We start from the raw sequence: 13256 nt of genomic DNA on the forward strand, positions 1-13256 counted from the left end.
CGGACCTTCGCCATGTTTTCTTAATTGTGTGTCTACTATATTACTTGTTTCCTGTGTATTTTATTAGCATTGCCAACCCCTTTGCTTTATGTTGTAACTTTCCACAATTTTCCGCCGTTTCACAATTTAAGTCACTGTTTTATCGCCTGCTTTTATTGTTTCTTTTCTTCTTATGTTTTTAAAAAGTCTGTTGGCTGTAGAGCAGCGTACTAAGCTGCTGCCAGCCCGCCCCCTTTGGGAGGGAATCTAAATTCAATAAAGGAAAAAAAAATAGCAAACTATGTAAACGAGCATGATTCAAGTATTGCAGAGAAGTTACAGAAAAAATTCTCCCAAACAAATATAACATCTGTACATAATGTTGCACTAAATACAATGATGTTACTTCCAACCACAGAGAATGAAGTCAGTAAAACAATTCAAAAACTAAAAAGTAAAAAATCAGTAGGCTTAAATGAAGTACCAATGTGTGTACTGAAACAATGCATAGGGATTATACAAGGCCCCTTCACAAATATGATAAATGAATCCTTCACATCAGGGACATTTTCAGAGCAGTTAAAACAGGCAAGAGTTGTACCTTTACTTAAGAAAGGTAATGCAGAAGACAAAAAATTACCGGTCCATGTCCCTGCTGTCAGCTTTCTCAAAAATAATAGAAGCAATTATGAAGGACAGTTTAATGAATTACCTATATAAACACAATCATTTAAGCAAATCACGGTTTTGTTTTCAAAATGGCAAAAATATGGAGTCAGCCACAGTCGAATTCACAAAAGTTGTACTTGATGCTCTTGATAAAGATGAGTGTGTCACAGGCATATTTTTGGATCTTTCTAAGGCGTTTGATACAGTCGACCACAAGATTCTATTAAATAAATTAGAAGCATTAGGAATAAGAGGGGTAGCTAATGACTGGTTTCGATCATACCTAACAGGTAGGGTATGAAGAGTAGAGATAACACATACTTCAAATAGATCTAAACATTTAGTAAAACACTTATCAGATTCAAAATACACTAACATGGAGGTTCCACAAGGTAGCATATTAGAACCAATACTGTTCCTGATATACATCAATGACTATCCCAGTGGTGTTACTCATGGTGAAAAAATCCTCTTCGTTCATGATAGCAATATTATTGTCACTGAGAAAACAAGAGAACCCCTTGCAGAGAAAGCAAACGAAACTCTCGACGAAGTTTATGATTGGTCAATAACTAACAAAGTGACATTAAACATAAAGAAAACTAATGCCATGAATTTCAGTTTGAAGAGGAAAAATGACAATGTTAAATTAAATGTAGATGGCACCTCTATAGACTGTGTAACAAATGCAAAATTTCTAGGAATGAATATTGATTCTCAGTTGAAGTGGTGTGAACACACAAAGGTACTTGCAAACAGAATGTCATCAGCATATTATGCCCTTAGAATCCTATAATCAGTGTATAACATACAATGTCTTTTAGTTACATATTATTCAAATGTACACTCAATTCTTAGCTATGGAATTCTTTTTTGGGGAACAAATGCACAAAATATGAACACACAATTTTCAACTCCAGATAAGAGCCATAAGAATAATAACCAAAAATACTAGTCGAGCTCATTGTAAAGATCAGTTCAGAGCACTGGGGATTTTAACTACTCCACGTCAATACATTTACCAGTCAGCTGCACACATCAAAAATAACATTGGTAATTACTGCACAAATCAGCTCTGTCCATGACCATGCAACAAGAGATAGACTCAACCTACATTTACCAAGAAAAAAATACTCACAAAAATCAAAACAGCATTTTCTACCAAGGAATAAAACTGTACAATAAATTACCAAAAGAGATTAAATAAGTTGCCAAAATACACTTATTTAAAAAAGCAGCTAAAAAGTACCTGTTATGCAATACATTTTATACATTGAAGAATTACTTAGCTAAAACAGAGTAGGGGTTTGATAAAATAATAATAAATAATAATAATAATAAATATAATGATTATAAAACATTCCACATAACACCTTCACTTTATGTTTTTTCCTTTCTATAAATACTCACCCCCAAGCTATGCATAGCACAATACTAACACCTCTTCCTCTTTCTGGGCTCAACATCTCACTCATTATGGAGTTTTCCAGGATAGCAAATGGGAAGTTGCGGTACAGAAAATGGCCCAGAAATCACCAGTGTGTGTGTGTGTGTGTGTGTGTGTGTGTGTGTGTGTGTAGTGAGTGGAATTTTATGAAACAATGTATCTATAGTGTGAGCAGTGACTGATAGTGAGATATGAGTGAAAAATGTGGCATTACATTATTTAATAAGATATTTGTAAAAAAAAAAGTATTGTATAGCAAGAGTAAATCTAATGATTGTCTCTAACTAGAAGTCTGTAAATATATGTGTATACGAATTAGCTTATTTTAAATTAATCTAAATTTGTAAATACTTTGACATGTCCTTTATCCTTGTAAAAAGAGATCTACAGATGAATAAAGCTACTACACTACTACTGCTACAGCAGCCCATTCTTCACAGAGAGAGGTATCGCTGTAAGTCGATGACGCCTGGCACGAAGTCGGCGTTCCAAAACATGAAAAACACGACCACACTATAACACCACCACCTCCGAATTTTACTGTTGGAACTGTACATGCTGGCAGATGACGTTCACCAGGCATTCGTCATACCCACACCCTGCCACCGGATCGCCACATTGTGTACTTTGATTCATCACTCCACACGACGTTTTTCCGCTGCTCAATCGCTCCTTACACCAAGCGAGACGTTGTTTGGCATTTACCGACGTGATATGTGGTTTATGAGCAGCTGATCGACCATGAAATCCAAGTTTTCTCACCTCCAGCATAACTGTCATAGTACTTGCAGTGGATCCTGATGCAGTTTGGAATTCCTGTGTGATGGTCTGGAAATATGTTTGCCTATTACACGTTACGATCTTCTTCAACTGTCAGTCGACAGACGAGGTCGGCCTGCACGCTTTTTTGCTGTAAGTGCCTCTTCACGTTTCCACTTCTCCATCACATCGGAAACAGTGGACCTAGAGATGTTTAGGAGTGTGAAAATCTCGCATGCAGACGTATGACACAAGTGATACCAAATCATCTGCCCACGTTCGAAGTCCATGAGTCCTGCAGGTCACCCCATTCTCTTCTCTCACGATGTCTAATGACTACTCAGGTTGCCTACCTGGCAGTAGGTGGCAGCACAATGCACCTAATACGAAAAACGTATGTTTTTGAGGGTGTCCGGATACTTATGATCACATAGTGTATATATGAAAATTCACTAATAGCTGTATTATTGGCTTCGCTGATTTTCACTTAAATATGGGATCGATGGTGGTGTGCTTTAGGCCCTTATGGGCCACAGCGCTTCATTTTTATACCATACTTTATACTTTAAATCAACATGTTGGTAGACATTACTACTCGAGTTTAATCATTTTCACAAACAGCACTTTGCATTTTGAGTTGGTTGTTTACTGTGCGGGAATCGGCTTTCGTGGCAGTGTAAACATGACCTATGTTGAATCTATTGTAAATGCTAACAGAAAAGTAAAGGTGTGAGGATGGGTCGCGCTTGTGTAGCTTAGTCAGTACAACACTTTCCGGCAAAAGGCATAGGTCCCTAGTTTGAGTCTCTATCCAGCACACAGTTTTAATCTGTCAGGAATTCTCATGTCGGCGCACACTACGCTGCACAGTGAAAATCTCATTCTGGGAATAGAAAAGTAAATTACCAGGAGAAGTTAGCCGCAAAGGAACTCGGGCCTCCTAGAACAGGTTCTTTGCCACAGAGAGTGACGAAATCAAATAAGTGTGACTACGGGCGAACATTTAACAGAGAGGTGTACAGTTAGCATAAGTAGTTGTGCGGGCGCAACCTAAGAATATCTGATTTTCAGTCCGGAAGTAATTTCGTGAACTTATGCATCTGTTAGGGATCTTGTACAGTTGTCCGAATAAATGGAATCCCACAAAACAATTATTACTTCTGTCAGATAAGTTGTTATTATTATTATTATTATTATTATTATTATTATTATTGTTGTTGTTGTTATTATCATTGGCTGTGGCTGTAGTTGTCTAAACTAGTTGATAAGCGTAACTGTTATACAGCAGATACTATTAATTTCACACTCTCAAATTTATTTGAATCTAAAAATTTGTGAACACCCACAATGTACACGGTGAGTATATTTGAAGCTAAGCTTTCGAAACGCTGTAGAAATAACACCACTGGTCAGAAGGAAGTCAAAATGCAACGGAATATTATCGTAGAGGAAGGAAAACGTTTGGCAGAAGAAACAGAAATGGTGTGAAAATTGATCAATAGATGGTGCTGTATGTGTAGGAATACGTAAATGAGAACATCTGTCATGTGCACAACCCATTCAAGTTGTTATAAACATGCCGGGTACACGGCTTTTCCTCCTCTCGCTATGCGACGTTCGCCTTGACTGTCTCAATCCAGGATCGCGCTCTGTTTGTAAAGCTATATCAGAAGGTTGATGACAATGCACACGTCGCTCAGCATAAGTTCCGGACACTGAAGGGTTCGAAGAAAGGCGTTGGTCCGATGACTGCTGTCGTTCTGGAGAAAATGGTTTGGAAATTCGAAAAGACGGGCTCTTTTGATGTGCAACCTGGTAGAGGGTGCAAACGAATTGATTCAACGTCAGTGCAAGCAGTGGCAAAAGCAACGCAGCAGGAGACGAATGGTAGTGTGCAAACGTATAGTGCACAGAGAAATGCCGGAACATTTGGCATACCCGTCGTGAGCACGGTGTGTAAAATCCTACGAAACATCTTTCTTTGCTATCCAATCGAAATTACCCATGTGCACGAGTTGCTTCCTGTTGACCTGCCAGCAAGAGAGGCCGTGGAAGATTTTGTGGACAGATGAAGTCCACTTCCACCTGACAGAATATGTCAATACACAGAATTGTCGAATATGGACAGCGGAAAATCCACACGCAAATCAGTCAGTACCACTTCATCCTGAAAAGGTCACTGTGCGGTGCAGGTTTGCGCCATTATTTATCATAGGGCCATATTTTTTCGAAGATATGGGTGCTTCCGGTCCTGTTACGTGTACCGTCACTGGTTAGAGTGTTTTTTTGTGCAGCCACGTCATTCCAGCTCTCCAACAGCGTGGATGGGATCATTTTTATGCAAGATGGCGCACCTCCGCACATTACAAATCCAGTTAAGCAGCTGCTGAAGCGCCATTTCGGAAACGCTAGAGTTATCAGCTGCCATTTCCCTACAGCCTGGCCGTCCCGATCGCCTGATCTTAATCCATGTGACTTCTGGCTGTGGGGTTATCTGAAACATGTTGTGCTCAGTGTTCCGATTGCAAACTTAGCTGCAGTGAAGGCAACATGTCATTCTGAATATGACCCCAGAAACACTTCGATCATTTGTGCAACAAGTTTCTCGATTTGCACTTGTTGTAGAAAACGGTGGACAGCATATTGAACATGATTTGCGCCACTCACACGGAAATTAATAATCAAATATGAGTGATTCTTTAAAGCGGTTTTTGGCCTCAGGACAATCAAAAACCGATTTTTCCCATCCGATGTGGTATGACATTGCCTTGGTGGATGGGCTTATGTAACTAACAGTATCACACTTGTACACCCATGCACACTGAGCAGTACAGTTTTTTTTAACGTCAAACATACAGCTTAGGCTTTGTTTTATGATTCATTTGTCATTTTTGGTCGGTCACTATTAAAGTATGATGCTTACAGCGCCTCTATTGTTATATTTTGCAACTATTTATTTTTCCTCTGCCATGCGTTTTCCCCCTTCTCCCATAATATTCCGTTGCAATTTGACGCCACTCTGACCGGTAGTGTTATTTCTACAGCAGTTTGAAAGTTTAATTATAATCACCCTGTATACTAGCTGCCACTGGGTGGAGTACTATAAACATGTTGTTTTTTAAGTATCCCAAAAACAAAAGTCTAGTGGATTAAGTTCCAGGGAACTTGTAAGGATACCACACTGGATTTACACGACCAGTGCATTTCCCTGGAAACACTTCATTGAAATAGTTACGCACATTTATTCCAAACTGTGACAGTGCACTTGTATGCTAAAACTATAGCTGCTCCTGCACATCAAATGAAACGTTTTGTAAAGTATTTGATAAAAGTATTACAAAGAAACGTAAGATACAGGGTTCCAGATACAGGGTTCCATATAACCTGTCCTGCAATATGTCAGGGCCCAAAAGCACTCGTCCCACAATTCCAACCCACAGGTTATACCAAAGTGTACCTGAAAGATAAGTTTTTGGGTGACATGTTAACTGTGTTTTATGGAGGTTGAAATTTTCATGACTTTCAACTGGGTGCAAAACCATTCAGAAAACTGTACTCGTTGAATTCAGTCTTCTTGTGCTGGTGTTGATTTAAATTGTAAAGATAGGGATGCAGTTCTTCACCGTGCAACAGTTCAACAACCGTTCTTTGGAATATCAGGAACCGACTTGCAATATCACGAATACTTCACCAAGGTGACCGGTGAATGGTATCAAGAAAAGCGTCTCCTGTTTGTGGAGGGCATTTAGTCCTTGAATGGTCTCTGTACATTACTTGACGACAAAGATTACCAGTTGCACCAATAACAAAAAACAGTCATAATGACGGCACCTATGAAGGTAATGTGCAGCTTACACATGAGCAACAGCAGCAAGTTGATTATTGAATACACTCACCACCAAACTATACTCAAAAGTATTATTTTGTTCACTGAAAGTCCAAGTTTAGGTTGTTAATAAAAATATTTGTCAAAAAATAAAACTGCACTTCCCATTAGCCTCCCTAACATATTTGACACACAAGCTTGTCAACAAAAAATACTTAATACAAAAAAATCCTTGCATTTACGAGTAAAATGTAAATGTCCTGTGACTAGGGCCTCCAGTCGGGTAGACAGTCTGCCAGATGCAAGTCTTCCGATCTGACACCACTTCGGTGACTTGCGCTTCGATGGGGATGAAATGACAATGATTAGGACAACAAACACCCAGTCCCTGAGTGGAGAAAATCTCTGTATAATCTATCTGAAATCTTCCAGTATCTCCAGACCTCTTCCACACACACACAATCTTCTTTCATGATTCTTAAACCAAGTTTTAGTTCACTAAGTTATGTTCTGTACAAAAGTCTACCAGACAGCTACCTCTTTCATTCCTTAACCCCAGTCCATATTCACCTACTACTTTTCCTTCTCTTCCTACTGTCAAATTCCAGTCCCCAATATTATTACATTTTCGTCTCCCTGAACTATGTGAATAATTTCTTTTATCACATCATTCATTTCTTCAATCTCTTCAACTAGTTGGCATAAAATATGGACTACTGTGGTAGGTGTGTACTTCGTGTCTATCTTGGCTACAATAATGGGTACACTATGCTGATCATAGTAGCGTATCTGTGCTGGATCGTGCGCAGCACCGTCTGAGAATTTTCTTTTATCTCGTCTATCATTGCAAATCTTGGTCTTTCCAATAGGGTTCTCAACTTTATTTCCAAAGTCCACAGGGACCATGTCTGAAGGGTACTGAGGATGAGGCAGCACAGTGATTTCGTTTTTTGTGTCATAGTCACGCACCAACAGGGATGAATGTGCAGATGTGTTATCGTAATGCAAGTACCATGAACTGTCTTGCTTCATTTCAGGCTGTTTCTTTCTCACTGGCAGCACACCACATTCCGATAGTACCATCAATTAACAGTTTGTCCCTGTGGCATGAATTCATTTGGACTTTCCTGACCTGTGCATTGCCAGTAGACATCTAACGGTGTCCTGGATGAGAGTCACCTTTACTTAAGCACTCATCACCATAGGCTTACCCTGAGGTTTTTTTTTTTTTTAGTTTCACACACAATTTAATGCAGATGCATTACTACTCTAACTCTGCTATCTCGAAATTCACAAACTGTGCAACACAGTGTTCTACTCAGTACAGCACTGAACAATACCTAACAGATGTATAACACTGAAACTTATCACAGTTGCATATTAAAGACAGGCACGTTTAGGGATGCCAACCCCATTTTGCTACAACACACCATTGGCACGAAATTATGAATTTCACAGAATATTTGAACAGACGTCGTACTTGCCCCGAAGATAACAGCTGGGTGAAAAATTATCTTCTTAGTAGTTCAGACCCTCTCTTCTAGTCTCTATTTTCTTAAATCTTCAAGGAAGACTTTAGGGACATTTGCATAATTTTCTCTGGAATCTGGTACTAAACATTAATAAGACATTTTAAATAACACCTAACATAATGGGGAGGGGGAGAGACTTCTTACTCAAAAACTTGTGTTCCTTTCACATCAACCATTTCACACCCTCTGGCTACAACTGTGTACATTAACTTTTACTGTGTCTTAACTGCAACAGAAGAATTTTTTCCCAATGGGAACCTGAAGTACATATTTGTGAACGTTCAATCTTTTTCATGAGCAAGTGCCGCCAACTGTTGGACAACACTATGAAAATATCAGCAAGTCAATAAAGCAGTGTGCAGCAGCTCGTGAGCACAATAATACACTGGGTGTGGTCGGTTCAATATATTCCACCATATAATTGAATACTGTTATTTTTATTTTGCATGGTGATTACTGAATGATCAGTTTATTATTTATTGGAAGAGATAGTAATTTGTAATTAGTTATTTTGGTCCATAAAATGAAGCCAAATGCAAAAAGTATGTTTTCAAAATGGGTACATATTTTTGCATACATCTTGCATACCAGCTGGTAAACAGTGACTGTGACAACACAGTATACAGAACTTGACAGTGAAGAAGATGAAAAAAGAAAATATGACAAACTGTACATAAAAACAGACACTAAAAACATAATACAGCAGGAAAACCACACCATATGATAAGACGCCATAAAATAATAAAAAAAAAAACACTGCTGATGCTGCAACTGCAGTTAAAAATGTTTACGACAAATAACAAAATTGTGTTTCTAAGTGCGGATCCCATCCAAAAACATATGTATTACATACATAACATGAACTTGTAATATGAGTGAGGTCAATAACATGTACAAATAGAAAAAAACAAGTAATACAAAATATTTTATGTTATCATTTAGCAATTGTTATTCATTTGAACATACTGGCTTGACCTTATGTATCAGCCTTAATTTTTGTTTCAGTGTACTATTTACTTTTCACTCTCTCTCATGACAATTTTTTGGTAGTGTAATGGTCTTTATTAAGGTTCTATTATAAACTAAATTCTAATTATTATATCACTCAACAGTGAGGCTGGGAACAAAGGCAACTTTTTGCTCTCTCTTCCTCCACAAGCTCAACAGGGTGCTAAATTCATGATGTGATACACAAATTAAGTACTAAGTACCTTTGTTTTCATTTTTGACCATCTCTCTTAAATTTCATGGAGAAAAGAGTAGATCATCATTTCAATTGATATTCAGTTTTAATTCCGAGGAGCGCAACTATTTGTAGATTATCTTAACTGGTATTAACGTCTACTTTTTAGAAAATATCTGATTATGTCAGCAATCATCCTACTCAATAACTTTGGTATAGTAGATGCAGAATTTTTACTTGCTGAGGAAATGAGCATCTCTTGACACCTATAATAAATGACTTATCTCAAACACTGAAGAGATTTTATATTATCGTTGTGCATAACTGCATTTGAAGAAGAAAAGGGTCACATTAATTTTAAAATTTTTTCCCCGTCCACCCATTTCTGAGCCTTCGCTGCAACCCTATTTTGGGTAGAGAAAAATGTCACAGTTTGAGAATAATTAAGCAGGATAAATGAAAAGTGTGGTCTTAATAAATATTGGAAGTTTGTATTTCACTCTCTCTATTCCATTCACTGAAAAGTTAGCTTAAATTGCTTTATACTTATCAAGCTTAAATGCAGTTTTCTTCATGTGTGATTTTCTGGCTATGCTAAATTATACTTTGTTTTGTATTACAGCTATTTCTTTCTGGTCTTTGTGGACTTACCCTTGCAGGATGTCCAGGGGATTTTCCAGGTTCATGTATAAAGTTCTTCAGGGTGAGTCAATAAATATAACAATTTTGACATCACAGAAAATGAAAATAATAAAAAACCAAGGTAAAATAAATTTCCCCTATATTCATAGAAATATGTTGTTCTGAATGTTGTCGCTATTAATGAAAAGTAATCAACAATACAGAAGCAAACACCTTTTTTTCAGCAGATCTGTAATTGTTATGTTCTCAGGTAGTGAGCATTATCCTGGCAATACAAGCAGCTTTATCCTGTTTAGTGGCAGCTATCCTATCCATGATGCATCTCATACTTCTCCACTGGGCACAATGTGAGCCAGAAAGTGCACTTTCAACAAGCTGTGAATGTCACACTGAGATGGCAAACATTCTAAGGTAAGGAAAGTGGATTATTCTTAAGTCAGCTAACCTATCCAAATAGCTGCACATGTAAGCACCACTTTCATGATTTGGGGGCAGGGGCATGGGGGGACCCATTCAAATACACATAGCGAATAAATGTCGAAGGTCGTACTGACCCACCCAGATGTGATTTTTGGATGGTTTCCCACATCCAACCAGATGAAAACAGGGCTAGTACTTGTTTCGTGCCTCATTTACATGATTTACAAACTTTTGAAAATGCTCTGACACATTCATATGGATAACACTACATGAAAACAGGTGGGGGCACACAATTTCCATCCTGGAGGGGAGGGGGTGGGGGGTGGAGAAAGGGTTACAAGGGAGGGCATCTGACCACTTTATACTACTAACAATACCAAATCCAGATAAACAAGCCACCCAGTGAGGATATGGGATAAAGGTCAAAGAAAAAACAAGATTCTTATGTCAACTAGGTTTGGAATATTAAGCAAGTATATGATTATACAATGTTTATATTTTTACTGACACTGTATTGTGAACACATTTTATTGGTTATATGAAGTGTAAATAGAAACACACATACACTGTGTAATACTCTAGTGTTGTTGTTGTTGTCTTCAGTCCTGAGACTGGTTTGATGCAGTTCTCCGTGCCACTCTCTTCTGTGAAAGTTGCTTCATCTCCCAGTACGTACTGAAGCCTACATCATCCTGAATCTGGTTAATGTATTAATCTCTTGGTCTCCCTCTACGATTTTTACCCTCCACACTGCTCTCCAATTGGTGATTCCTTGATGCCTCAGAACATGTCCTACCAACTGATCCCTTCTTTCAGTCAAGTTGTGCCACAAACATTTCTTCTCCCCAATCCTATTCAATACCTCCTCATTAGTTATATGATCCACTCATCTAATCTTTAGCATTCTTCTGTAGCACCACATTTCGAAAGCTTCTATTCGCTTCTTTTCTGAACTAGTTATCGTCCATGTTGCACTTCCATACATGGCTACACTCTATACGAATACTTTCAGAAACGACTTCCTGACACTTAAATCTATACTCGATGTTAACAAATTTGTCTTCTTCAGAAATGCTTTCCTTGCCATTGCCAGTCTACATTTCATATCCTCTCTACTTCGACCATCATCAGTTATTTCGCTCCCCAAATAGCAAAACTCCTTTACTACTTTAAGTGTCTCAATTCCTAATCTAATTCCCTCAGCATCACACGACTTAATTTGACTACATTCCATTATCCACATTTTGCTTTTGTTGATGTTCATCTTAAATCCTCCTTTCAAGACACTGTCCATTCCGTTCAACTACTCTTCCTAGTCCTTTGTTGTCTCTGACAGAATTACAATGTCATCGGTGAACCTCAAAGTTTTTATTTCTTCTCCATGGATTTTAATACCTACTCCAAAGTTTTCTTTTGTTTCCTTTGTTGCTTGCTTAATATACAGATTGAATAACATCGGGGAGAGGCTACAAGCCTGTCTCACTCCCTTCCCAACCACTGCTTCCCTTTCATGTCCCTCGACCCTTATTACTGCCATCTGGTTTCTGTACAAATTGTAAATAACCTTTCTCTCCCTGTATTTTACCCCTGCCACCTTCAGAATTTGAAAGAGAGTATTCCAATCAACATTGTCAAAAGCTTTCTCCAAGTCTACAAATTCTAGAAACGTTGGTTTGCCTTTCCTTAATCTAGCTTCTAAGATAAGTTATAGGGTCAGTATTGCCTCACGTGTTCCAACATTTCTACGGAATAGAAACTGATCTTCTCCGAGGTCGGCTTCTACCAGTTTTTCCATTCGTCTGTAAAGGATCTGTGTTAGTATTTTGCAGCCGTGGCTTATTAAACTGATAGTTCGGTAATTTTCACATCTGTCAACAACTGCTTTCTTTGGGATTGGAATAATTATATTCTTCTTGACGTCTGAAGGTATTTCCCCTGTCTCATACATTCTGCTCATCAGATGGTAGAGTTTTGTCAGGATTGGCTCTCCCAAGGCCGTCAGTAGTTCTAATACAATGTTGTCTACTCCGGGGGACTTGTTTTGACTCGGGTCTTTCAGTGCTCTGTCAAGCTCTTCACCCAGTATCATATCTCCCATTTCAACTTCATCTACATCCTCTTCCATTTCCATAATGTCCTCAAGTAAACTGCCCTTGTATAGACCCTCTATATATTCCTTCCACCTTTCTGCTTCCCCTTCTTTGTTTAGAACTGGGTTTCCATCAAAACTTTTGATATTAATGCAAATGGTTCTCTTTTCTCCAAAGGTCTCTCTAATTTTCCTGTAGGCATTATCTATCTTACCCCTAGTGAGATAAGACTCTACATCCTTATATTTGTCCTCTAGCCATTTTGCACTTCCTGTTGATCTCATTTTTGAGACGTTTGTATTCCTATATGCCTGCTTCATTTACTGCATTTTTATATTTTCTCCTTTCATCAAATATGTTCAATATTTCTTCTGTCTAGCTCTCGTCTTTTTACCAACTTGTTCCTCTGCTGCCTTCACTACTTCGTCCCTCAAAGCTACTCACTCTTCTTCTACTGTATTTCTTTCCCCCATTCTTGTCAATTGTTCCCTTATGCTATCCCTGAAACTCTGGGCAACCTCTGGTTTAGTCAGTATATCCAGGTCCCATCTCCTTAAATTCCCACCTTTTTGCAGTTTCTTTAGTTTTAATCTACAGTTCATAACCAATAGATTGTGGTCAGAGTCCACATCTGCCCCTGGAAATGTCTTACAATTTAAAACCTGGTTCCTAAATCTCTGTCTTACCATTATATAATCTGTCTGATACC

At 38.3% G+C, this 13256-nt stretch overlaps 1 protein-coding gene across 2 annotated transcripts in view; it reads left to right on the top strand.

The window, feature by feature from the left end:
* The window catches only part of LOC126365844 (uncharacterized), a 333343-nt gene that overhangs the window by 309072 nt on the left and 11015 nt on the right, over positions 1-13256 (top strand). For both annotated transcript variants that reach the window (XM_050008482.1, XM_050008484.1), the window contains exons 5-6: positions 10018-10098; positions 10288-10448. In XM_050008482.1, coding sequence (XP_049864439.1) covers positions 10018-10098; positions 10288-10448 — 242 coding nt within the window. The remainder of the gene's footprint in view (positions 1-10017; positions 10099-10287; positions 10449-13256) is intronic.

Source organism: Schistocerca gregaria, chromosome 4 (assembly GCF_023897955.1).
Source record: "Schistocerca gregaria isolate iqSchGreg1 chromosome 4, iqSchGreg1.2, whole genome shotgun sequence".
NCBI lineage: Eukaryota > Metazoa > Arthropoda > Insecta > Orthoptera > Acrididae > Schistocerca > Schistocerca gregaria.